Source organism: Camarhynchus parvulus, chromosome 10 (assembly GCF_901933205.1).
Source record: "Camarhynchus parvulus chromosome 10, STF_HiC, whole genome shotgun sequence".
Classification (NCBI taxonomy): Eukaryota; Metazoa; Chordata; class Aves; order Passeriformes; family Thraupidae; genus Camarhynchus; species Camarhynchus parvulus.
The window spans coordinates 19,328,339-19,352,379 of record NC_044580.1 but is presented as its reverse complement, the minus strand read 5'-3'; the positions used below and the strand labels follow the sequence as shown (position 1 = coordinate 19,352,379).

At 50.0% G+C, this 24,041-nt stretch overlaps 1 protein-coding gene across 4 annotated transcripts; it reads right to left on the bottom strand.

Annotated features, from left to right (window-relative positions):
• Window positions 1–5,513: 5,513 nt before the first annotated feature.
• KIF23 (kinesin family member 23) lies at window positions 5,514–23,616 on the bottom strand. Of its 4 annotated transcripts, XM_030955565.1 has the most exons (24): window positions 23,494–23,616; window positions 23,117–23,180; window positions 22,401–22,529; window positions 21,309–21,414; window positions 20,141–20,277; window positions 19,262–19,371; window positions 17,738–17,908; window positions 16,665–16,706; window positions 15,763–15,875; window positions 15,400–15,521; window positions 14,911–15,013; window positions 14,540–14,619; window positions 14,335–14,454; window positions 13,742–13,901; window positions 12,797–12,964; window positions 12,410–12,567; window positions 11,979–12,152; window positions 11,229–11,408; window positions 10,325–10,612; window positions 8,605–8,835; window positions 7,742–7,824; window positions 7,325–7,406; window positions 7,016–7,086; window positions 5,514–6,192 (listed from the first exon to the last, which is right to left on the bottom strand). In XM_030955565.1, the coding sequence occupies exons 1-24, from the start codon at window positions 23,502–23,504 to the stop codon at window positions 6,177–6,179; spliced, it is 2,919 nt and encodes a 972-aa protein (XP_030811425.1). In that variant the 5' UTR covers window positions 23,505–23,616; the 3' UTR covers window positions 5,514–6,176. The 4 variants fall into 4 exon arrangements, with proteins under 4 accessions (XP_030811425.1, XP_030811427.1, XP_030811426.1 ...); XM_030955567.1 differs by lacking the exon at window positions 10,325–10,612; XM_030955566.1 differs by lacking the exon at window positions 16,665–16,706.
• Between the last annotated feature and the right edge of the window lie 425 nt (window positions 23,617–24,041).

Below are 24,041 nucleotides of genomic sequence, written 5' to 3'. Positions count from 1 at the left end.
CACATCCAGCTCCATGGAAGCACCAGGGGAATTCCAGTGATCCCAGAGGAATCCTTGGCATTGGAAAATCCATGGCATCTGTCCACTCAGGTGAGGCCTCACCTGTAGAGCTGCTCCAGCCCTGGATCCCAACATCAGCAGGACCTGGAGCTGCATTCCCAGAGGGCACGGGACGATGGCATGGGGATGGAAATGGGAATGGGGATGGGATGGGGATGGAAATCCCTGGCCTCAGCACCCAGATGATTCCCAATGCTCATCCAGCACCCGGATGGATCCATCCCCTCCAGCACCAGGAACTGCCAGGAGGAGCCTTTGGACTCAATTCTCTTCCCTTTTGTTCCTTTTTCGTTTGATTCCATGTCAAAAATTCCAGCATTTATCGCACTTTCTGTGCTCCTTAACGGGAGCCTTTTTTTTTTTAGGGATTATATAAAAATCCATATTTATGAGACAAGCAAGGATCAAGAACATGGAGATTTAAAAGATCCAATTATCTTCCCAAAGTTTGCCTTTATGTTCATCCTAATGAATCCAATGTTTTCCAGGGAGATAATTGCCTTTCCCAGCTCGTTAGAATTCCAGCATTCCCCGATTTTCAATTTAAAAGGAGCCTTCCTAAACATTCCTGGCATCCTCACTGGATGGAGCATCCTTTTGTTGGGATGGGAAAGTCCAGAATGCGGGATTCAGAGGGAAAAGGGGGAAAGCAGAGGAAGGTTTGATAGGAGCAGCTGCCATGGGAGATATCAGGGAACAAGTTCTGGGCTGGCTAAATAAAGACGGGAATTCAGCCAGGAACTGGACAATTCCAAGGATAAATCCCACAGTTCCTGGAGCAGCAGCTCCGTGCCCTGACTGGGCATCCCAAACCCCAAGGATCATTTTGGAATCGTTATCCTTTGGGATTCTCATCAGGATAAAGATCCCAAAGCCTCCCACACTCGCACTGAGGGGGTTTCCAAGTCCTTCCACACCCCTGATCCCACTGGAGCCGATGGGATTCTTGGGATGTGCCCCAAACCAAGATAAAAAGGACAAAAAGCAGCAGGAATTTGTACCTGGAAAGGCTGAGCTGCTCCATTCCCAAGGAAAACCTGGATTTCCCAAGGAAGCAGCTATTTTTCCTATATTTTTAAATCCAGGCTCTTCCACGGACATCCAACCCCGCTGACATTCCAACCTCTCCACCCAACCTATGGATCAGCATTCCTGGCAAAACAGCAATTCCAAAATAACCCCAAAGCAAAACCCTTAAATTGCACTTTAATTGGATTTTCCAGAGGGTTATTAGGAAATGTTTCCAATCAAGGAGTAAATTGGGATTGTAATAAAATATTCCATAAATATTTACACTGGCCCTGGCTCCACTTGAAAAGCAGGGATATTTTTCCCTCTTGGACACGCTGCCAAAGGAGGCAGTTGGAAAACCAAGGTCTCGGAGTCACTTTGTTCCCATCCAGGAATGATCAGAAGGGGTTTTCTCCCCAAATTCCACCCGAAAACATTCCAGGTGCATCCCAGGTAAATCTTGGGGTCCAAACGGGATGAGCAGAGTGAGCAGAGGGAGGAGAGGAGGGAAAAAATCTCCAAAGCTGCAGCACATCCCAAGGAATTTACGAGCTGTGTGGGGTGGGCAGGGCTCCAGCTCCATCTAATCTGGATCCAGATCCAAAGGAACCGTCTGGTTCCACGGGATGAGGCTTTAATCAGGTGTGGATCAAGGAATTTCCCAGGAGTAATTCAACCCAGGCTTTGTTTATTGCTCCCCCCGTGACCCCGGGCCAGGGCCCTCGTGCCATATTGAACCCGTTACCTGCTGATATCCCAGGATTCAAGGGGGATTAGGGAAAATTTTCCTGCTTTTCCAGATAAACTGCTCTGTCTGTTGGAGCACAGAGGAAGGGGAGGTTTTTTCCAGCATGGAAAAAAAGCAGCTGGATTAATGGGAAGGGTTAGGAAAACACTCCTAGGGCAGGGATGAGCAGTCCATGAAATATCCCATGGATTCTTCGGATCCCAGGAAAACTGAGCTGGAGAGGGATGGGGATGCTTGGGGTCATGGCCAGGCAGGAGGATCCTCACCCAGGATATCCATTGGAGGGAAAACTTGGAAAAAATCAGGACAGACTTCCCAGAGAAGCTGTGGATGAATCCTTGGAAGTGTCCAAGGTCACGTTGGATGGGAATTGGAACAACCTGGGATAGGGGAAGGCGTCCCTGCCCATGGCAGGGATGGAATTGGATGGGATTGAAGGTTTAGGAGTAAAAATAAGGAGCCCGGGATTTGGGAACAAAAATCAGGATCCCAGATTTAGGAAGGAAAATGAGAATGTTCAAGGATTAGGAAGAAAATCTAGGAGCCCAGGGTTTAGGGTAAAAGATTAGGATTCCAGATCTAAGAACAAAATTTAGGAGCCAAAAGTTTAGGAATGAAAGGAGCAAAAATTTGGAGCCCAAGCTCTGGGAGGAAAATTTTGGAGCCCAGATTTGGGAGGAAAGATTCCAAGCCCAAGGTTTAGGAACAAAACTTAGGAGCAAAAATCAGGAGCCAAAAGTTTAGGAGCTAAAATTAGGATTGCAGAGTGCAAAAGGCTGGAAAACCCAATGGAAGTGGGAAAACAAGGAGCAGGAAGGAACCCCAGGTGGAAAATTTGGGATTCCAGCGAGCCCTCGGAGCTGCCAGTGGCACCAGGAGTTTCCCAGCTCCGGCCACATCCCGGCGCTCTGTTCCCATGGAGCAGCCTCTTGGCAGCTCCCAACAGCTCAGGACATTCCCATTTTCTCCATCCTTTCCATAATTCCAAGGGACGGAGCCAATTGGCTCCGCCAGGGCTGACGGATGGGAGCCGACAGCGTCGCTTCCCATTAGGATTATTTCTGGGAATTCACACCGGGATGGCTCCAGCAGGAGCTCCCAGCTCCCGATTCCCTGGAACAATCTGCTGCTTCCCAAGAGCTCAGGGAATGTGGGAAAAGCCAGGATGGGGACATTTATCAGCACCAAGGAGAAATCCTACCAGGAATGAAGGCTCAAGATGGGATTTTAAAGAAATCCTACCGGGAATGAAGGTTTGGGATGGGATTTTAGGAAAAGAGTGGAATTATGACCAAGGGCAGCCTGGCTGGAATGTGAAAATCGTTCCCAGTGGCTCTGGGACACTTAAAGGCATTTTAAGGACATTGGGGACAAATCCATGGATGGGAATGTCATGGAATGCCGTGGGTGGGAAGGGATTAAATCCCATCCCATTCCATGGGCAGGGAACCTCCCACTATCCCAGGGTGCTCCAATCCCCATCCAACCTGGCCTGGAACTTTCCGGGGATCTAGAGGCAGCCACAGCTTCTCTGGGAATTCCACCCAGCCCCTCCCAGGGGACCATCCCTTCCCAGTATCCCATCTAAACCCCCCTTTCCTTTCCCTGTGTCCTGTCCTTCCATCCCTTGTCCCAAGCCCCTTTCCAGGGAACTCCTTTTTCCTGCTTGTTTTTTCCAGGATGAGGGAAGGAGCATTCCCAGCTGGGATGTGGCGGCATGGAAGTTTGGGACAAGGTGGGAACAGCCAGAGCGGGATTGACTCCGGAATGATCCCTTCCCATGGAATGGGATCAAACCCTCGCTCCACCCATGGAATGCCATGAGCTGGGATTCGCTGCTTATCCAAGGAGCCTTTTCCATGGTTTGCAGGAAAACAGGGATGAGAATCCCGGTGCCACACTGACACCTCATGGAAAAAGCACTCGTTGCAATTCCAGTGCTCCAGGGATGGATTTTTGGGATAAAAGCTTGGATTTTGCTGCCCACTTTGTCCTGATAAAAGTGATTGGGATAAAGGGATATTTCCCCTGGAATTAAAGAGATTGGGACCAGGATCTGCATGGGAAAACCTGGAGATCTTGGAGCTGCAAATCCAACATTTCCCCTCCAATTTATCCCGTCTGCAGGGGCTTTGGAGGAAAATAAAATAAATAAAAGTAAAAATAGAAATAAAATCAGAATTTAAAAATGAAAATCAAAATAGAAATAAAATCAAAATAAAAATTAAAATAATTAGAATAAGAAAAATTTTAAAATAAAAGAAAATTAAATTGAATTAAAAATAAGAATAAGAGCAAAAAATAAAAGTAAAATAAGATTAAAAAATAAAATTCTCAAATCCAAGGGAGCAGATTCAGAATTCCCAGTTTTCAACCTTTTCCTGTATCTAAACCGTCACCATGAGCATCAGTTCCTCATACATCCCAGTTTTCCACAGGAATATTCCCAGCAGGATTTACCTTGTCACCGGGATGATGGAATCCAAATCCAAGAGATGGCTCCTCATTAACGATTAATGAACTCATTAAATCCCACAAATAAGAGCCCTTCCCAGAGTTTCCCATCATTCCTCGGTGGTTACTCCTATCCCAATCCCAATCCCAATTCTCCCACAGGGGCAGGAAGAGGTTTGGGAGCAGGGAAGTTGTCCAGGCTGGGATTTTCCAAGGAGTCATTCCCTGTCCCAGGGCAGAGCCTGATTCCCGCTGGGAAAGGCTCGGGAAGCAGCACCAATTCCTGGTGGTTATCCCAACCCCAATCCCAACCCTCCCATGGCAAGAGGCGCAGGAGGAGGAAGGGGAGCAGGGACATTCCCAGGAGGAGGGATGGGAGCAGGGACATTCCCTGTCCCAGGGCAAGGCTCGGGAAGCGGCGCCATTCCCGTGGTTTTCCTGCCCCATCTAGCGGCGCTCCGGGAGAGCTGCTTCCCACGGATCCAGCCGGGAGCCGCCTCTGGAGCTCATGGAATTCCGGGGGGGGTTGGAAAAGCTCTCCCTTTGTCCCCCCCTGAGCTCTGGAGTCCCAGCAGGAGAAGGACCTGGAGCTCCTGGAGAAATTCCAGAGGAGATCCCGGAGCTGCTCGGCTCTGGAGCCAGGCTGGGAGAGCTGGGAATGTTCTCCTGGAGAAGGGAAGGATCCAGGGAGAGCTCAGAGCCCTTGCAGGGCCTGAACGGGCTCCAGGAGAGCTGGAGAGGGACGGGGACAAGGATGGAGGGACAGCACACAGGGAATGGCTCCCACTGCCAGGGCAGGGATGGATATTGGGATATTGGGAATTAGGAATTCCTGTCTGGGCTGGAATTCCCAGAGCAGCTGTGGCTGCCCCTGGACTCCTGGAATATCCAAGGCCAGCTTGGAGCACCCTGGGATAGTGGGAAGTGTCCCTGCCCTTGGGATGAGCTTTAAAATCCCTTCCAATCCCAATCCAAGCCATTCTGAGATTTTAGGATTCCAAACCTTGGGAAGAAAAGCTCTTCCATGGGCTGGAAGCCCTTGGATCGAGGCAATCCCTCAATATGGCCCCAAATGTCTCCAAATTCCCTTTGAAGACCTGAGGGTAAAATTGTCCCAACCCCACCTCAGGATCCAAGCAGATCCCAGGATTTACCATCCCAAAAAACACCTCTGATCCCAGCTTTCTGCAGAGCCAGGGATGCTGCTCCCCTTGGAATTCCCTAAAAACCAGGGAGAGGGTTTGGAATAAAAGGATTTATTGAACACCTTGCAGGGACACACAAAGAGCCAATTCCCACCCTATCTGTGAGGAAATCCCCTTTCCCCCCATTCCCACATGGAAAACATTCCAGAATTCCCTCACACCCCGAAAGCAGCTGGGATGTGAATTCCCACTGCTCCCAGGATTTTGGGTGACTCTGGAATGTTCTGACAGCTCAGTGACACACTTAAATACTCTAAATTCATTCTTGCCAGAAGAAATCTCAATTCCCAAGGTTTTCCTGCTTCCAGTAAAATCGGGAATGGCCAAAAACACCCTTAAAGTGCTGGACTGCAGCTCGGAATAGCAGCGGTTGGGTCTCCCAAAAGAGAGGGAATGACCAGAAAAGATGGATTTGGGACTAAAAAACTGGGAAAACACTGGAAAAGTCTCCCAGGGAAAAGCCTGCTGGCACTGTCTGTAAGGATCCAGCTCCATTCGAAATTCCAGAGGGACCTTTAGGATTTCCCTAAATCTATGGAAAAGGACAGATCCATCCAGAAGTTCTTTGGGATCACCAATGGAGCCATTTCCCAGCTTCCCTAAAAACCTCTGGGAATGAGCACAAAGCAGTTCCTGAGGAGCAGTGGCAGCAGAGCATTCCTCAGGCTGGGAAAATCCGGGATTCCAGCAGGAAAAGTTCAGGGCTTCCTGCGCCTGCAACGGGAAAGAGCCACAGAGAACTTTCAGGATTCACCCAGAGGAATTTTGGGAGCAGCCAACTCCTCATTTCCAGGTTTTTGCACTCCCACCCACCTCCTAAAAAATCCAACATTTAATCCAAGGAAACTCCAAAAAATCCGGTGTTTTCCTTGGATTTTTAGGCAGCAGGAGCAGCAAACAAAGTTGGATTCCAATTCCTGAATTCCCTCTTCCTACGGGGAATTGGAATTTCCCAAAGGATAATGTGAGCAAGAGGTTAAAGGGGCAGGAGAGGGAATCCAGGGCCTTTCTGCTGCCATTCCCGACCCTATTCCAGCCAGGAATGAAAACCCAAAGTGGGAAGGGCAGCAAAGTTGGGGGGAAAACATTCCTGAATTTTGGAAGTTGTCAGGAAAGAATTCCAGGAGCACTTCCTTGGGCTGGTCATGGAGCTGGAATTCCTAGGGATGCCTTATGAATAATTTGGGAAAGAGGGAATTCTCCAGGACTCCTTAGTGGTTCCATAATTATGCAGTTGGAATTTTAGCAGGAATTCCACTGCAATTCCCTCCTCCCACAGGGAATTGGAGTCCTGAGAAACTGGAACTTCCCAATCCTGAGAAACTGGAATTTCCCAATCCCGAGAAATTGGAATTCTCCAATGGATAATGTGAGCAAGAGGTTAAAGGGGCAGAAGAGGGAATCCAGGGTATTCCCACTGCCATTCCTGATATTCCACTTGGGAATGCAAATCTGATGCAGGAAGGGCAGCAAAGCCAGGGGGGAAAGCATTCCCAAAGTTTGGAAGTTGTCGGGAAGGAATTCCAGGAGCACTCACTTGGGCTGGGCGTGGTGCTGGAATCCCGGTCCCAGCGCCGATCCCGCCCTCATCTCCACGGCCACGGAACACTGGGAAAACACCACAGTCAGGATCCGCTGCTTCCCACCATTCCCAAATCCTCATCCAGAGGGGTTTGGATCCCCAGCCCTGGAACGTCCAAGGCCAGGCTGGACGGAGCAGCCCGGGATAGCGGGAATTGCCCATGGAATGGCTGGATTAGGATGAGCTGAAGTTCCCTCCCAACCCGACCCAGGCCAGAATTCCAGGACCCAGGGTGACATTCCCAGGGTGACATTCCCGGCTCACCCTGGTTTCCACATCCGTCCATTCCGAGTCCGCGGCGTCCCCGGCGGGGTCGGGACTGGGAGGTGACGAGCGGCGCTTCCGCCTGGAACGGGAATTTGTGGGATTACAGCACAAACCTCATGGAATTTGCCACATTCCAACACTGGAAAATCCCTTTAGTATTCCTTAATAAATCTTGGATCCAGCAGCACCAGCATCCACAAATTTCTCCAAGTTTGATTTTGGAGTTCAATTTTCCCATTGGATCATCCGGCCTGGAAGAAGTTCCATGCACACACCTGGAATTCCACAATTCCAGAAGCTCAAATGAAAGGTTCCATCATTGGAACCTTGGGAATTCCAGGACTCCTGAAGCTCAAATTCGAGGTTCCACAGCTGGAATTTTGGGAATTCCAGGATTCCAGAGGCTGGACTCACCCAGTGGGAGATTCCTGCTTGAGGGTCTCGATGTCTGTGAACTGCACGGCCTGGCCACCACCCCTGGTCTTGAACACATCCCCCTGGAATGGGAAAAGGACAAGGAAAAGCGGGGTTGGGACAGGAACAACACTGAGATTCATCCCAGAATTCCAGCCCAAAGAGATATGGACACAAATAAGCTCCTCCCATTTCACTGCCAATAGATTGTTGCCTTCTTCCACAGGAAAATTCAGAAATCATGGGATCCACGGATCAAGGGATTCCAAAAATCATGGGATCCCCAAACCATGGGATCCACACAAATCATAGAATCCATAGGATTCACAAATCATGGAATCCCACAAATCAAGGGATTCATGGCCCATGGGATCCATGAATCATGGGATCCTACAAATCATGGAACCCAACCATGAAAACGCCAAACTAAATTTCAGCAATTCCAAACCAAGATTCCCACAATTCCCAAGGTCACTTGGATGAGTTCTGTCTGGATCCCAACCTTGCCCCAAGCCTGGAGTACCGAGTGCCACATCCAGGAATTCCTTGGGTAACTTTAACAAAATTTCAGTGATTCCAATGCAACATTCCCAAGGTCATGTGGATGAGCTCGGTGGTCTGGATCTCAGCCTTGCCTGGAGTGCCACATCCAGGAATTCCTCAGGTAATTTTAACGAAATTTCAGCAATTCCAATAACATTCCCAAGATTCCCAAGGGCACCTTGAGAAGCTCTGTCTGGATCTCAACCTTGCCCACAGCCCGGAGACCGAGTGCTACATCCAGGAACTCCCTGGGTAATTTTAACGAAACCTCGACAATTCCAACGCAACATTCCCGACATTCCCAAGACCCCCAAGGTCACCTTGATGAGCTTGGTCTGGATCTCCCCGTCGGAGGCGAGCTCCTGGTGGGTCAGCAGGTAGCGGTCGCAGCGGGCCAGGGCGCGCTCGCTGGGGGCGTCCACGGTGATGGCCCTGGGCACGCGCGGCTGCAGCAGCGTCTCCGTGGGCACGTGGGACGGCGGCCGGTGATCCACCCAGCGCTCGCCGGCACTGCGGGAGCGCCGCGGCAGCAGCGGCGCCACCGGAGCGCTCTGGGAGTGATGGAGAGTGGGAATGAGAACAGGGAATGGGAACGGGGAATGGGAGGGATGGGGGCCGGTGATCCACCCAGCACTTGCCGGCACTGCGGGAACACCGCGGCTGCACCGGCGCCACCGGAGCGCTCTGGGAATGATGGGAACAGGGAATGAGAACAGGGAATGGGGACTGGTGATCCACCCAGCGCTCGCCGGCACTGCAGGAGCGCCATGGCCAAAGCGGCACCACCAGATCGCTCTGGGAATGATGGGAACACGGAATGAGAACAGGGAATGGGAACAGGGAATGGGAGGGATGGGAGCCAGTGATCCACCCAGCGCTCCCTGGCACTGCGAGAGCGCCGTGGCTGCAGCGGCGCCACCAGAGTACTCTGGGAATGATGGAGAGTGGGAATGAGAACCGGAGCGCTCTGGAAATGGGAACAGGGAATGGATGGGAAGGGATGGGATGGGTGTGGCAAAGGTTTGGTTCTTGGCTTGGATCCTGAGGGCACCACCAAGAGCTTGGCATTGAATTATCGGTGGAATATTCCAGGCCAACTCCTATTTTTTGGGCATCAAGTTATCCATGCAATATTCCAGGCCAATTCCTATTTAATGGAAATTTTATCCCAGTGTTGTCCAATCTGTCACATTCCTTAAGTCTCCTCAAGTTTGGGAAAGCTCCTCTCAAATTTCCAAACTCACAGCACCAGCCCAAGGGATTGTCCTGCTCTGTTTTCCTAAAGTGCTCTTGGATTGAATCCTGAAGGCACCACCATGAGCTTGGCATCAAATTATCCATGGAATATTCCAGGCCATCTCCTGTTTTTTTGGGGATCAAATTATGAATGGAATATTCCATGTCAAGTCCTGTTTCTTGGGAATTTTTATCCAATCTGTTGCATTCCACACCTAGGAAGGAGGGAACAAAGGAAGAGATTGTCCCCCTCTGTTTTCCTAAAGTGCTCTTGGACTGAATCCTCAAGGAGCCAAATAATTAATGGAATCAGAGCTCCCAGTTTAATGGGAATTAGGGAAGGGAATTAAAGCTGAGGCACACAAGAGGTTTATCCAAGGAATGTTTCCAGGCAGGAAAAGTTCCCAGAAGCACCTTGGAAGCTGGGAAATTGCAGGAGGGATTGGAGGAGACACGAGGAAGACGGAAAGGCAAAGGGAAATGCCAGGAAAAAGGAAACACCAGGGAAAAGGGAAACACCAGGGAAAAACGAAACACCAGGGAAAAACGAAACACCAGGGAAAAACATGAGGACACCCAGGGCTAGAGCAGAGCGCGGCCACCTCAGAGCTCCCTAAAAGTGGGAATTCTCAACTTCCAAGGAAGCTCCAAACACCAAGAGGGTGGCAAGAGCAGCCAGGCTCAGTCTGGGACCAGCAGGACACATTAGGGACAGCTCTACTCTACGTTAGGCTCGAGGACAGAGCCAGGCTCAGGCTCAGAGAACCTTTAAGCCAGGCTGAGCCCCACTAGGCCAGGACTAACCCTGCAGCACGGATCCTCTTCCTGCTCTAGCTCCTCTCTATCCCTGGGCACCTCCAGCACTCGGCTCCAGCACACCCCTCTCCTCCTGGCAGGGCTGGGCCAGGCCGAGCCTGGCTCTGCTCCAGCTTTATTCTTGGACTTGGGAATGCTGGCTGGCTCGCAGGAAGGGCCCCTCTGCTCCCACTCCAGCACACAGGAGGCCACAGAGATGCTGCTGCAAGAGTTGGAGCGCCTGGGCAGCCGCGAGGCCCCCCGGCTGTCCCCGAGCTCAGCGGGGTCACCACAGCTCTGGGGAGAAGGGAGAGAGCAGTGAGACACAGCAGGCTCCAAGCAAACAGGGACAGGCAGACAAATCCAGGGATTTCCCGTTCCTGTGGACATCAGGAGGTGGGAGAATGGATGAAGAACAAACAGGACACAGGGAATTCAAGCTGCTCCAACTCAGGGCTCAAACTTCAGCAGGGACATCAACAGCTCTGGAGAGAAGGGAAACATCAGTGACACACAGGAGGCGTCGTGCAAACAGGGACATCATGCAGGGACAGACAGGTCCAGGGATTTCCTGTTCCTATGGATAGCAGGAGGTGGGAGAATGGATAAACAATGAACAGAGACAAGACAAGGAATTCAAGGTGCTCCAACTCAGGGCTCAAACTTCAGCAGGGACACCACAGCTCTGGGAAGAAGGGAAACATCAGTGAGACACAGGGAGAGACAGATCCAGGGATTTCCTGTTCCTAAGGATATCAGGAGGTGGGAGAATGGAGGAAGAACAAACAGCAGACAAGGAACTCAAAGCAAGCTGCTCCAACTCTGTGCTTGGGGGCTACTAATGACTGAAATCCCTGAAGTTAATCCCTAAAAACGCTGTTTCCTAAATCCAGCAGGTTTGGGAGTGACTCACGGGAGCAGGGGAAGGAGACACGGATCTCGGGAGAGGCTTTTCCCGCTCCCTTTCCCGGGATGGCCTCTCTGGCCTCTCGGCTCTGGGCTCAGTGACGATGGCCTTCAGCTGCTTCAGCTTCTCGTCCTTCACCCACAGCTTGTTCTGCATCTCCAGCTGCTTGGCTGCCACCCGCCGCTCCTGCAGGGACAGGGAAAGCAGTGGGAAACATGGAATTGCGGAGGCTGGAATGCCCTCCAGGATCAGCGAGGCCAAGCTGGGACTGACCCCGGCCTGGAGCCCTGAGTGCCACATCCAGGAGTTCCTTGGATACCTGCAGGGATGGGGATTCCAAACCTCCCTGGGCACTTCCAATGTTTATAACCCTTTCCATGAGGGAATATTCCCAGTATCCAAACTGAGCCTGCCCTGGCACAGCCTGAGGCTGTTTTCTGTCTCCTCCTGTCCTTGTTCCCTGGGAGCAGAGCCTGAGCCCACCGCCCTCCGCTTTTCTTTCCTTCTTTCCATTCCCTTCCATTCCTTTCCCTTCCATTCCTTTCCCTTCCATTCCTTTCCCTTCCATTCCTTTCCCTTCCCCTCCATTCCATTCCTTTCCCTTCCCTACCATTCCATTCCTTTCCCTTCCATTCCTTTCCCTTCCCTTCCATTCCTTTCCATTCCCTTCCACTCCTTTCCTTTCCTTTCCCTTCAATTCCCACACCCCAAATTCCTGATAACTTGATCCCGCTTTCCCCCCATTCCTGCACTCACACATTCCTTCTCCCACTTGAGGGAGGTCTCAGCCACCATTCCCTGCAGCCTGGCCTCCAGCCTCCTCTTGTCCGACGCCTGCCGCTGCAGCTTCTGGCTCTTGCTCTCCAGCTCCTGCTGCAGGTTCCTCTTGTCCTCCTCGTAAATCGTGGCTGTCTTCTCCAAAATCTCAATCTGCAGCAAGAGAGGAAGGGTTTGGGTGGGAACACAACCTTCTAATCCAGGAACTCCTGCTTGTATTTCCTGGGGAATCTCAATTTTCACTTCTAAATCGCTGATTTTGCTGCTTTAAAAGCCTCACTTTGTAAAAAAGCCAACAAATTTTCAGTAAAAGTTCCTCCAAAATATTTATTCCTGATGGCAAGGAATTTGCCAAATAATCCATTAAAAAAAAAAAAAAGGGATTTGTGCTCCAAAACGACCCAACTGACCTTGTACTCCAAGGTTTTAATCTTCTTCTCCAGCCGTTCCAGCTCCGTCTTCTGCCCTGTTATGGTTTTCTCCTTCTCAGCCAGTTTTCCTTGGATATAATTTTCCTTGGATGCAACACTGGAGTCAAATTCTTGCAGCATTGTTTTAAAGGCAAGAACTGGAAGAGAATTCAGATATTTTCTATTTTATCTTTAATCTTCTCCCTTATCCCCAGAACATCCAAACCCCTGTTTTTTGCCAACAAATTTAAAGCTTAAAATTCCTTAAAAAAGGTTGAAACTATCAATCTAAACAAGAAAATTGAGGCAAGGGGGATCCTTTGAGGAATAATAAGGGCACCAAATCTGAGTTTTGCTCTGATGTTCCAATTTGGGGCAAATTCCTACCGTTTTTGGCAAATTCCTCTGCCAGCATCTGCCTCATTTTGTGGCGCTGCTCCAGGGCCTCGATCAGTTTTGGGAGCGTTTGGTCGTCGTTGATGTCCAAGAGCTCGCAGGAAGGCAGGGGAGGGAAGCTCTGGAAGAGCAGCTCAGCAGCAGATGGCTCCTCTGGTCCTGCAGGATGGAAAATCCGTCAGCAGGATGGGAAAATTCCAACGGACGAGGGGCGGGATCGTGGAAAACTGGGAATGATTGATGGGAGCTATGGGTTTCCAAAGAGGTGAGGGATGGGAAAGGACTAAATGTGACATCCTTGATTCCTTGTTTTACAAAAAGCTGGTCCTGAACATCCCACAATTTCCTTGGCACAATTTCCTGTCAGAAGCTGCAATATTGGGACCATGGATTTGTCCCAGTCCCGTGGAATTCCTTGGAAACCTCCACAGGGACACTGCAGAGGGAAGAGCAGCAGCTCCCAGGGCACTGAGGTTCAGCCTGACACAGTTAAGGCTCAGTGGAATTGGTTTAAATTTTAATTCCCAGCCTTTAATTCCTAACAGAAAACTCTGCTGGAATCATGGAATGGTTTCAGTTGGAAAGGACCTTAAAGTGATCCCGTTCCATGGGCAGGGACACCTCCCACTGTCCCACATTCCAACCTGGCCTTGGACACTTCCAGGGCTCCAAGAGCAGCCACAGAAACTCCGGGAATTCCAGCCCAGCTCCTCCCCACCCTCACAGCCTGGAATTCCTTCCCAATATCCCACCCAAATTTCCCATTTTCCAATTTGAAGCCATTCCCTGTGTGCTGCCCCTCCATCCCTTACCCCAATCCCTCTCCAGCCCTCCTGCAGCCCCTTAAGACCATGGAAGGCTCTCTAAATTTTCCCTGAATCCTTCCCTTTCCCAGGTGGACACTCCCAGAGCAGAGTTCCCCGTCCCAGCCCTCACCTGCTCCCACGGGGCCGCCCCTGAGCTCCAGCTTGCGGGACAGCTCCTCCCGGAATGCCTGGTTCCGGAGGCGCCGCCCCGGCGTCAGCCCGCACAGGGGCCTGTCCAGGGGCCTGGCCACCTCCACCTCCTGCGTCATCTCTGCAAAACGCATCACTTGCTGCAAGAAAACAGGGAAAAAAACACCAGGAGCACCTGGAGCTGGGATTGGGTCACTGGAGTGGGAAAGGAGGAATTATCCGGCTGGAATCGCAAGGAGTTCCCAGCTACGGTTTGGGATCTTCCAGAAACCTCCCCACAAGGTGCCACAAAAGCTCGGGCAGAGACAGCTGGAATTCTTGGAATAGCAGGGATTAAACACCCAAATATGGCTCCATGGAATTCTGTGAGGAAGGAAAACTTTTCCCACTTTCCAAGCAAGGAGCAGGTGTAAAATGAACAGCAAAAACAAGACTTGGGGAGCAGATTTATCCCACAGAATTATAATTGAAGGGCTCAAACAACAATTATAAATCCTTATATCTCTTGGAGTAAAAGAATCCAGGAAAAAACAAGAAAAGAAGAGCAGGAGGGAATGGAAAAAGGGAATTTACCAGGCTTTCCTCGTAGTCCTCAGCTTTGGGATTCACACACACGATCATCCGAACTTTCCCTTCCCCATCGAAATAGTTCTTGAAGAGATGAGTCAGTTTGGAATCTCTGTATGGAACCATCTGGGAATAAAGGCCAGTGAAAACCCTGTGAGTTTTCCTTATCCAGGTGATGAAATCCAAGGATAATCAGGGAAGGGCTGCCCACCTTGTTTGTTCCGTACAATTGGTTTTCCCGCAGAACCTCGATGCACGTCCTCAATGTCATCAGTGACTGGTTGATATTGCCTAAAAAAAGCAAACACAAGGCAAAATAACTCCAGGAGCAGCCCTTGGATCATGTTCCCAGATTAGTCAGAAGAATAAATTGCCTAATTAACGATATTTGTTAATAATTGCTCTAATTAACTGAAGTGGCAGAAGTGCTGCTGCAAACTTGTGGGAAGATTTGAGGTCATCAAATCCTAACTGATCCTAACAGAGCACTTCAAGAATTCCTGGGATTCCTCCCTAGGAGACAGGATTAGCAGGAGCTTAATTAGCAGGGTTAATTAGCAGGGTGCTCCAGGGTGTTCCTACCTGCCTCCCGCAGCCTGTTCCCCTCGGCTTTGGTCCTGTTGGTTCTCTCACTTCCCGCCAGATCCACCAGGGACAGCTGGCTCAGGATGATCTGCTCCTTTTCCTGGGATACAGAAGAAATCCTGGATCCCTACAGATTCCCCCAAAAGGGCTGGGGGACACCTCATCCCAAAACCCACTTCCAAAGAATGTGTTGGATACGAGTTCAGAGGGTTTGGTACAGCCCAGACAGCAGCACAGCTTTTTTTTGGAATGTTTGGCAGATCCTTTCTGCCTTGGGCCATGGATTGAAAGCTGTCGGATCATTCCAATTCCCCAAATCTTAGATTCCCAAACAAAGGAAAAGGTGAAAACCAAAGGAACCAGCAGCTTCACCCTCTGTTTTAACACCGAACTTTATGATTAACTCTGTCACCTCCAGACTTGAGGCACGGGAGCTGCTTTCAAGGTAAATTCCATAAAATTCTCCTGGAATGACCCAGAACTCACCTGGAGCACATTGTCCCCATCAGCATCCAGAGGAGCCTGTGCCAGTTTGATGATGAACACGGAGTGGGAGCGGCTGGATTCCCGGTTCAGCTGCGTGTTGGCGATACGCCGCTTCTTCTGCCCTGCTCAGACACCCCAAATTCCCAAAATTCCCGCTGCTTTCCCACAGTTCCCTCCAGCATCAGGCTGTGAGGGGTTTCCCAGCCGTGGGATATTGGGAAGGGCTGGGAATGGGGAGGCCCTAAATGCCCGGAGAAGCTGTGGATGCTCCATCCCAAGGATGGGGCTGATCCAGCCGGAATTTCCCTGCTCGTGGATGATGTTTAAGGATGTGGGATCAGCCCTGAATTCCAAGATTTTTACCTCTCCAAAAGACTTCAAAAGCTTCCTCTGTGGATTTGACCTCCACCTCAGTGCAGCCCGTCACGTACATGTTGTGGTTCTGGTCTTCCCGAAGGATTTTGGACTGGGGAGGTCTTTGGGATAGTGGGAGAGAGGGGAAAAAATCCAAATAAATCCCAGTGGAGGGGAGTTCTCTGCGCAGCTTCTTGCCATGCAGATTTTCTCGGAGGGCAAAATTCAGCAGGAAAAGGTCAAAAATCGGAGGGAAAAAATTCAGAGTTTGGAGGGAAAATGTCACAAGTCTGAGGGGAAAAGGCCAAAAATTCTGAGGGAAAAAATGTCCAAAAACTCTGAGGGTAAAGATCAAAGTTCTGAGGGGAAAAGGTCAAAAATTCCAAGGGAAAACCAGCAAAATTTGGAGGGAAAAAATTCAGAATTTGGAGAGAAAATGTCACAAGGCTGAGAGGAAAAGGTCAAAATTCATGGGGAAAAGGGCCAAAATTCTGAGAGGAAAAGGTCAAAAATGCTGAGGGGAAATGGACAAAATTCAGAAGGAAAACTCAGAATTTGGAGGGAAAAATGTCACAAGTCTAAGGTCAAAATCCAGGGGGAAAAGGTCAAAACTGAGGGGAAAACATCAAAAATTCGGAGGGAAAAGGTCAATTATCCATCTAAAAGATGGAAGAGGGAATACAGGACATGGACACACAGGCAGGATTAGTGACACTCCAGCTACTGCTCTAATTAGCAGCTATTTAATTGCAATTAATTGCTTTGGTGGCAGCTATTGCTTTTCTACAAGCACACAGAAGCAAGGACAGCATCCTAGACTTCCTAGGAAAGCAAGGAAAGGCAGGGAATTTTCTGCTTCTACTCAAGGAAAACAGCACTGGAATAATGGGAATAAGACATTGGACACATACACAAAGTCTCCATTTCTCACAGGAGTGTTGCAATTGTTCCACCTACCAAAAAAATGGGGAAAAATATTAAATCCTTTATTTTTGCCTCAAATCTTTCCACGCTGCTGCTTCCAGAGGGAGAAATAATCCCAGATTTTTTGTTTTTAGGATGGGCTTTGGGAATAAACACCTTTTAATTTTTTTATATTTTAATGCTTAAAATTTTAATTCAAATTTTAATGTTAAAAATCCATTTTATTTTACAATGCTTTAAAACCACTCCGTGTTTAAACACTGAATGTTTTTAAAGCATTCCCAGAGATTCAAACCCTTCTGAAATGAGGACCCTGGAGACAGCTCCCAGTTTGCTTTGCTGTCATTAGTCTTTGTTAATCAACCACTCCTTAATTAATACAGGATTGAGGGGCTCCTTTAATGGAGTTGGAATTTCAATCCATGGATTCCAAGTGGAATTTGCAGACTTTTCCTATTGATTTTAGACATCACAAATGCACACCTTTGGAAAAAATATCCCTAAAAAATATCCCTAATTTCTGGTTTTATGGGAATTACTGATGTCAAAGTGGAATAATAGGGGAATACGGAGCACCAAACCAGTGTTTTCCATTGTTTCCAGGGGAAAAAAGCTATGGAATGGCTTGTTCCAAGTTGAAACCACCTGTTAGAATAGACTGGGAATTTAAGAGGGATAGAATTGCCTAATTAATTAAATATTTGCTTGCTAATCATGCAGCCTAATGAAGAAGGGAGCACCTTGGCCATGAGTAATGAAACATTCCTGGCTGGAACCCTTTCCACGTGTGTTTAACAGTGATTCCCAGGAATTCTGAGCCAAGCTCCCAAAGGTCAGAACCAAAAACCAGGGTGGAGTTCCTACAAAATCCTGCCAGGACTGGGAATACCGGAATTCCCAAACTCCCTTGGGTTTGGTGAGCTCCAGGCAGATGGTGGATGCCGGAATAGGACACAGAGACCCTGCCCTCATCCCATTGCTCTCATCCCAAACCTCTTCCCAGCGGTTTGGCCCTGATTCCCAAGCCCAGCCTGGGCCAATCCCGGCTTTCCCAACTCACTTGGGTTTGATGGGGTCGCAGGGAGCCTCCTCCAGCAGGTCGTAGATGTAGTTGTTGTAGATCTCGATGTAGGAGACGAAGACGCCGTAGACGTTGTCCTCGTCCACCTCCTCCGCCCGGCAGTGATCCTGCACGTCGATCATGTCGGCAAACTCGGGATCCAGCTGTCTCCTGCGGGAAACGGGGATTGGGGATGGCATTCCCGGCAGCCGGGACGCGCCGGGGCGGCTCAGAGCGGAGCTGCGGGGCTGGGAGGGGAAACGCGCGATATTCCACAAAATTCCCGTTCCTGCGGGGTCCTGGGCAGGGACAGGAATCGAATTCCATGATCCAGCTGGGGGAGTTCCATGACCCAGCTGGGGGAGTTCCATGGTTGGAATTTCATGATCCAACTGAGGGGATTCCATGGCTGGAATTCCATGATCCAACTGAGGAACTTCCATGGCTGGAATGCCATGACCCAACTGAGGAACTTCCATGCCTGGAATTCCATGACCCAACTGAGGAACTTCCATGCCTGGAATTCCATGATCCAACTGAGGGAGTTCCATGGCTGGAATTCCATGATCCAACTGAGGGAGTTCCATGGCTGGAATTTCATGATCCAACTGAGGGAATTCCATGACCCAACTGAGGGAATTCCAGGGCTGGAATTCCATGATCCAGCTGAGGGAATTCCATGGTGGAAATCCATTATCCAACTGAGGGAATTCCATGATCCAGCTGGGGGAATTCCATGGCTGGAATTCCATGATCCGACTGAGACATGCCCATTGTTGGAATTCCATGATCCAACTGAGGGAGTTCCATGATTGGAATTCCATTATAAAACTTGAGGGAATTCCATGATTGGAATTCCATGATTCAGCTAGGTGAATTCCATGATCCAACTGAGAAACATCCATGGCTGGAATTCCATGATTCAGCTGAGGACCTTTCACGGCTGGAAATTCCATGATCCAGCTGAAGGAATTCCATGGTTCTTTGGAAATATCTCCAGACTGAACTTCACCAGATTTGCTTGGGAAATCCAAAATTCAGTTTGGTCAGGCTTCACAGAGCTGGATTCTTACTCAGCACCATAGGGTTTTAATCCTGGCTTAACAGGTACAAAAATTAGGCTGAGCCTAAGTCTTCTCATCTAAAGAACTGCTCAAACCACGTGGAACACACTCATTACCCATTAATATTTTACTAATTATTATTATGATTAATAACCCTGCCCATGGGATGATATCAACTTGAAGATCGCTTTGAAATTCAGGGGGGAAAAGGCCAAAAATCCTGGGGTAAAAGGTCAAATACTCAAGAAAAAAACTATGGAATGGCTTCCTCCAAGCTGAAATCTCTTGTTAGAATCGCAGGAATAGATTGGGAAATTCGGTGGGATACAATTACCTCATTAATTGAATATTTGCCTTTTTTCCCCAATTTTTCCTTCATTTCTTCGAGGGAAGAGCCCAAGAGAAGTTAAACCCCATTTCTAGGGAACAAATTCCCTCTGTTATTCCCAGAGTCACTCACTTCCCAGCTGGAGTTTTTGGGGTGGGCAGGGCCTCTCTCCTCTGGCGTTCCAGCAGAGCCTCCACCTCGCTCTGCACATCCACCCCGTTCTTGTCATCCAGCTTGAAAACCTGAGGGAAAAAGCAGGAATTTCAGCCAATTCCAACATCCAGGTGCTGCCCAACAAAGCATTATTTGATTCATTAATTAGTCTGATTAGGCTGGTGTTAATTTATTAATACCATGCCCCTCATTGGCGCTTGACCCAGCAAGATCTGACAGAAACAATCCGCAAAATAATGTTTTAGAAAAGCTCCTAAGGATGAGAATTCCAGGATTATTTCAGTGTATATTTTAGGCACCACAAGTGCAAGCCTTGGGAAAACTATCCCTGATTTCATGAGGAGACAATTCATTTTTTGTTTTATGGGAAATACTGAAATGGAGTGGAATAATATGGAAATATGGAGCACCAAACCAGTGTTTCCCACTGTTTCCAGGGGAAAAAAAATCATTGGAATTGCTTCCTCCATGTTGAAATCACCTGTTAGAACAGCAGGAATAGATTGGGAATTTCAGTGGGATACAACCACCTAATTAATTAAAGATATGCTTATTAATCACCCATGCTAATGAGGAAGGGAACACCTTGGCCATCAGTACTGACACATTCCTGGCTGGATTCCTCCCCACGTGTTTTCAACAGATTTTTCCCAGGATGGGCTTGGGCAATAAGCACCAAACCACTGAGTGCTTTAAAAGCATTCCCAGAAATCCAAACCCTTTTGGAATGAGGACCTTGGTGTGGGGTTTTTTCCCTCTTCCAATCCCTCCGGTGGCAGGTTTGGAGCAGGAATCCATGGATTTGGGGCAGCGGGGAGGATCTGGGGAGGCACTCACGAATCTCTTGGCCTGGAAGGGGCCGATGCTGTTGAAGATCATGGCCAGGCAGCGGGGCAGCAGCCCCCCATCCCCAGGAGATCCTGTCATGGTGTGGGTCTTCCCACTGCCCGTCACTCCATAGGTGAACAGGAGACCTGGGAACGCAGGGAAAAGGGAGAAGTCAACGGGATTGGGGGAAAAAAAACCAACCCACCTCAAATATTGCACACCATCCAAAGTGGTCACAGCTGGGAATATCCATCATCCTCCCCAAGAGCCACAAACCAGCTCTGGCATGGGTTGTGCCATCCCTGGAATATTCCAGACTGGATGGGGCTTGGGGCACCCTGGGACACTGGAAGGTTTCCCTGCCCATGGAATGGGATGAGCTTTAATGCCCTTCCCATAGATTTTATGGTGCTTTTTTGCCATTTGTTGCTTTTTTTGGGAGTTGAAAATGTTCTTTGCTAAAAGCCCAAAATGCTGATTTCACAACTCGCAACTCCCACAAACCACGGGAAAACTTGGGAGAGCAGGGAGAGGGATGTGGATGCATCATCCATGGAATTCCAGAGCGCTTTGGGTGGGAAGGGACCTTAAAGCCAATCCCTTTGCCAAAGGCAGGGACACCTCCTGCTCAGCCAGGCTGCTCCAACAACACTTCCATGGCACAGGATCACCCATTCCCACCCAAACCATCCCAGGATTCCTACTCCAGAAAGAGCTTCCAGGGGTGTGCTGTGAGGAGCCACAATTCCAAACAAACCTTGGGACCAACTAGATCATCCATTCCCACCCAAACCATCCCAGGATCCCTATCCAGAAAGAGCTCCCAAAGGAATTCCAAGCTGAAATCTCTTGTTAGAACAACAGGAACAGGTTGGGAATTTCAGCTGGATAAAATTACCTAATTAATTAAATATTTGACCCTTTTTTTTTCCAATTTTTCCTTCATTTCTTCAAGGGAAGAGCCCAAGAGAAGTGCAATCCCATTTTGTGTGAGAAGCTGATTCCAACCAAACCTCAGGAGCCCTGGATCATCCATTCCCACCCAAAGCATCCCAGAATTCCCGTTCCAGAAAGAGCTTCCAGGGGTGTGGTGAGAGGAGCTGAGCCACAATTCCAACCAGACCTCGGGAGCCCTGAAATCCTGGGAATGGGGACACAGGAGAGGACCTCTGCTCACCGTTCTTGCCCCGGATCAGATCCTCCACCAGAGGCTTGGCCACCACGTCAAAGAGATCCTTCTGCGGCACCAGCGTGCCAAACACCTCCTTGAAGGAATACTGCGTCTGCCAAGAGAGGGAAAACCACCCTGGAATTCCAGCCCCACGGCCTGGAGTGGCCAGAGGGATCCCACGGAGCACAGAATTCCCAAAGGACAGCTAAAGGCTGGAATTCTCTTTCAGCTCCCCCCAGAATCCAAGCAAAGGAACATCCACCGTGGCCAAAGTGGAGCTGCTCCCTCATGGAATTGTGTTTATTTTTGGATATTTTTTCAGTCTAGCCTCAGTTTTCAGTCTTGAATTTCAAGCTGGTTTTATTTTTTTAATGGATTATCGTAATTTTAAATTAATTATTTAAATGAATAAATTATTTTTATTTTAAAATTAATTTTAATTGTCCTAAATTTCAAACTGCTTTTATTTTTTAATGAATTATTTTAATGAATTTTAAAACAAATTTTATTTTTTGATGGTCATTTTTCCACCAAAACTCTTCCTTAGGCAAATAGCTGAATTCCAAATTTCTGAACAAAACCTCGTTTGATTAAATTAACACTTCATTAATTAAGCTTTGCCTGTTTTATTTAAACCTTTGAAGACCCATTAATGCCCTTCCCGTAGGAATTTTCCAGATGAAATTGGAAACAAAATATTCCACACCCCAGCTAAGATTCCCACCCGGCAGAAGCTGTGGAATGCCCAAGGCCAGGTTGGATCAGCCTGGGATGGTGGATTCCCATGGAATGGGATGAGCTTTAAGGTCCTTCCCACCTATTTGACAGATCAGGAAGCGATGCTTTTTGTCCTAGATGGGGTTTTGGGTGGAAAACCTTCGGATTTTGCACTCTGCAAGCGCCACAAACCGTGGGAAAGCTTGGAGAGCGGGAGCCGGGTGGAATTCATGGAATTCCAGAACTCTGGGAGGAAGGGACCTTAAAGCCAACCCCACTGCCAAGGGCAGGGACACCTCCCGCTAAGCCAGGCTGCTCCACCGACACTTCCAGGGCCGGGGGCAGGAATTCCAGGTGAATTCCAGGCGGGAATTCCGTTACCTCGCGGTACTCGCCATTCCTGAACACGCGGTAGCCGTCGGGAGGGTGGATCTGCACCGTGGTGCTGTTGATGACCTCGATGCAGCATTCCTGGTCCGCCCGGCTGAGCGGCCGCACGCGGCAGTACACCTGGGAAGGGGGAAAACCGGGAATGAACCGGGAATGGACCGGGAATGGACCGGGCAGTACAGCTGGGAAGGGGGGGAAACCGGGAATGAACCGGGAATGAACCAGGCAGTACAGCTGGGAAGGGGGAAAAACCGGGAATGAACCGGGAATGGACCGGGCAGTACACCTGGGAAGGGTGGGAAACCGGGAATGAACCGGGCAGTACAGCTGGGAAGGGGGGGAAACCGGGAACGAACCGGGAATGAACCGGGAATGGGCCGGGAATGAACCGGGCAGTACACCTGGGAAGGGTGGGAAAAGCCGGGAATTAATCTGACAATGAGGGAACCAGGGATAAACCGGGAATAAATCTGGGAATGAACCCGGCAATACAGACGGAATGAGGGAAACAGGGATAAACCCGGGAATAAACCTGGAGTGAGGGAAACAGGGATAAACCGAGAATAAATCTGGGAATGACCCTGGGACTGGGAAACAGGGATAAATCCGGCAATACAGCTGGAATGAGAGCTGGGAATGAGCGGGAACCGGGATAATCCCGGCAATAAATTCGGCGGGGCGGGAATCGGGATGAGCCCGGCACTCACCCCCACCGGGTCCTTCTGCGTGGGGTTCGTGGCTTTCCTCGGCCTCCGCGGCGTCCTGGCCTTACTGAGGGGAGAGAGCGTCAGGGGAACCGGGAACGGCCGCACCGGGGAAACGGGAACCGGGAACGGCCGCACCGGGAAACCGGGAACGGCGCCGCCGGGACCAGCGGCACCGGAAACGGCAGAGGGGAGAGGGAGCAGGGAGACAGCCCAGGGAACGGGAGGAGCGGGCAGGGGAGGGGAGCGCCGGGATGGCGAAGGAACCGGGAGGGAGCAGAGGGCAGCCACGCAGAGCGGCCCCGCGCCGAGCCGCTGCCCCCCGAGGGCCCCCCCAGGCCGCCCGTCCCCTCCCCGCCCGGGGCTGCGGAGCCACTCACGCCGCCTTCATGTCGCGGGTGGCGCCGCTGTCGCGACAGGGCCCGGGGCTCGCGCTGCGGGGCTGGCGCCGAGCGGCGGCCGCGCGCCCGTGAGATTCAAATCCCGCCAATCAGCGAGCACGGTGCCGGTGACGTCATCACGCACGGCACGCCACCATGGCGACGCGGAAAGGGGCGCGGCCCGAGGCGCGGGCGCCCCCTGCTGGTGGCGGTGGTGGAGGCGAGGCCATGGGTTCGAATCCCGGCCCCGGCCGATCCCGGATTTTCCCTCCCTTTTTATCCACTTAATTCCAATCTTTCAGGAAAACAGGTGGAATGCAGACCGTTTGCAGGGTCAGGGCTTCTCTGTGTGCCTGTCTGGAGGCGAATCAGTCACTCAGTTAATTCCCAACCCGATGGAAATGAGTGAATTCCCAACCTGTGGAAAATGAGCAAATTTCCAACCTGTTGGAAATAATTCCCAAACTGTGGAAACAGGTTAATTCCCAACGTGTGGAAAATGAGTTAATTCCCAACCCAATGGAAATGAGTGAATTCCCAGTCTGTTG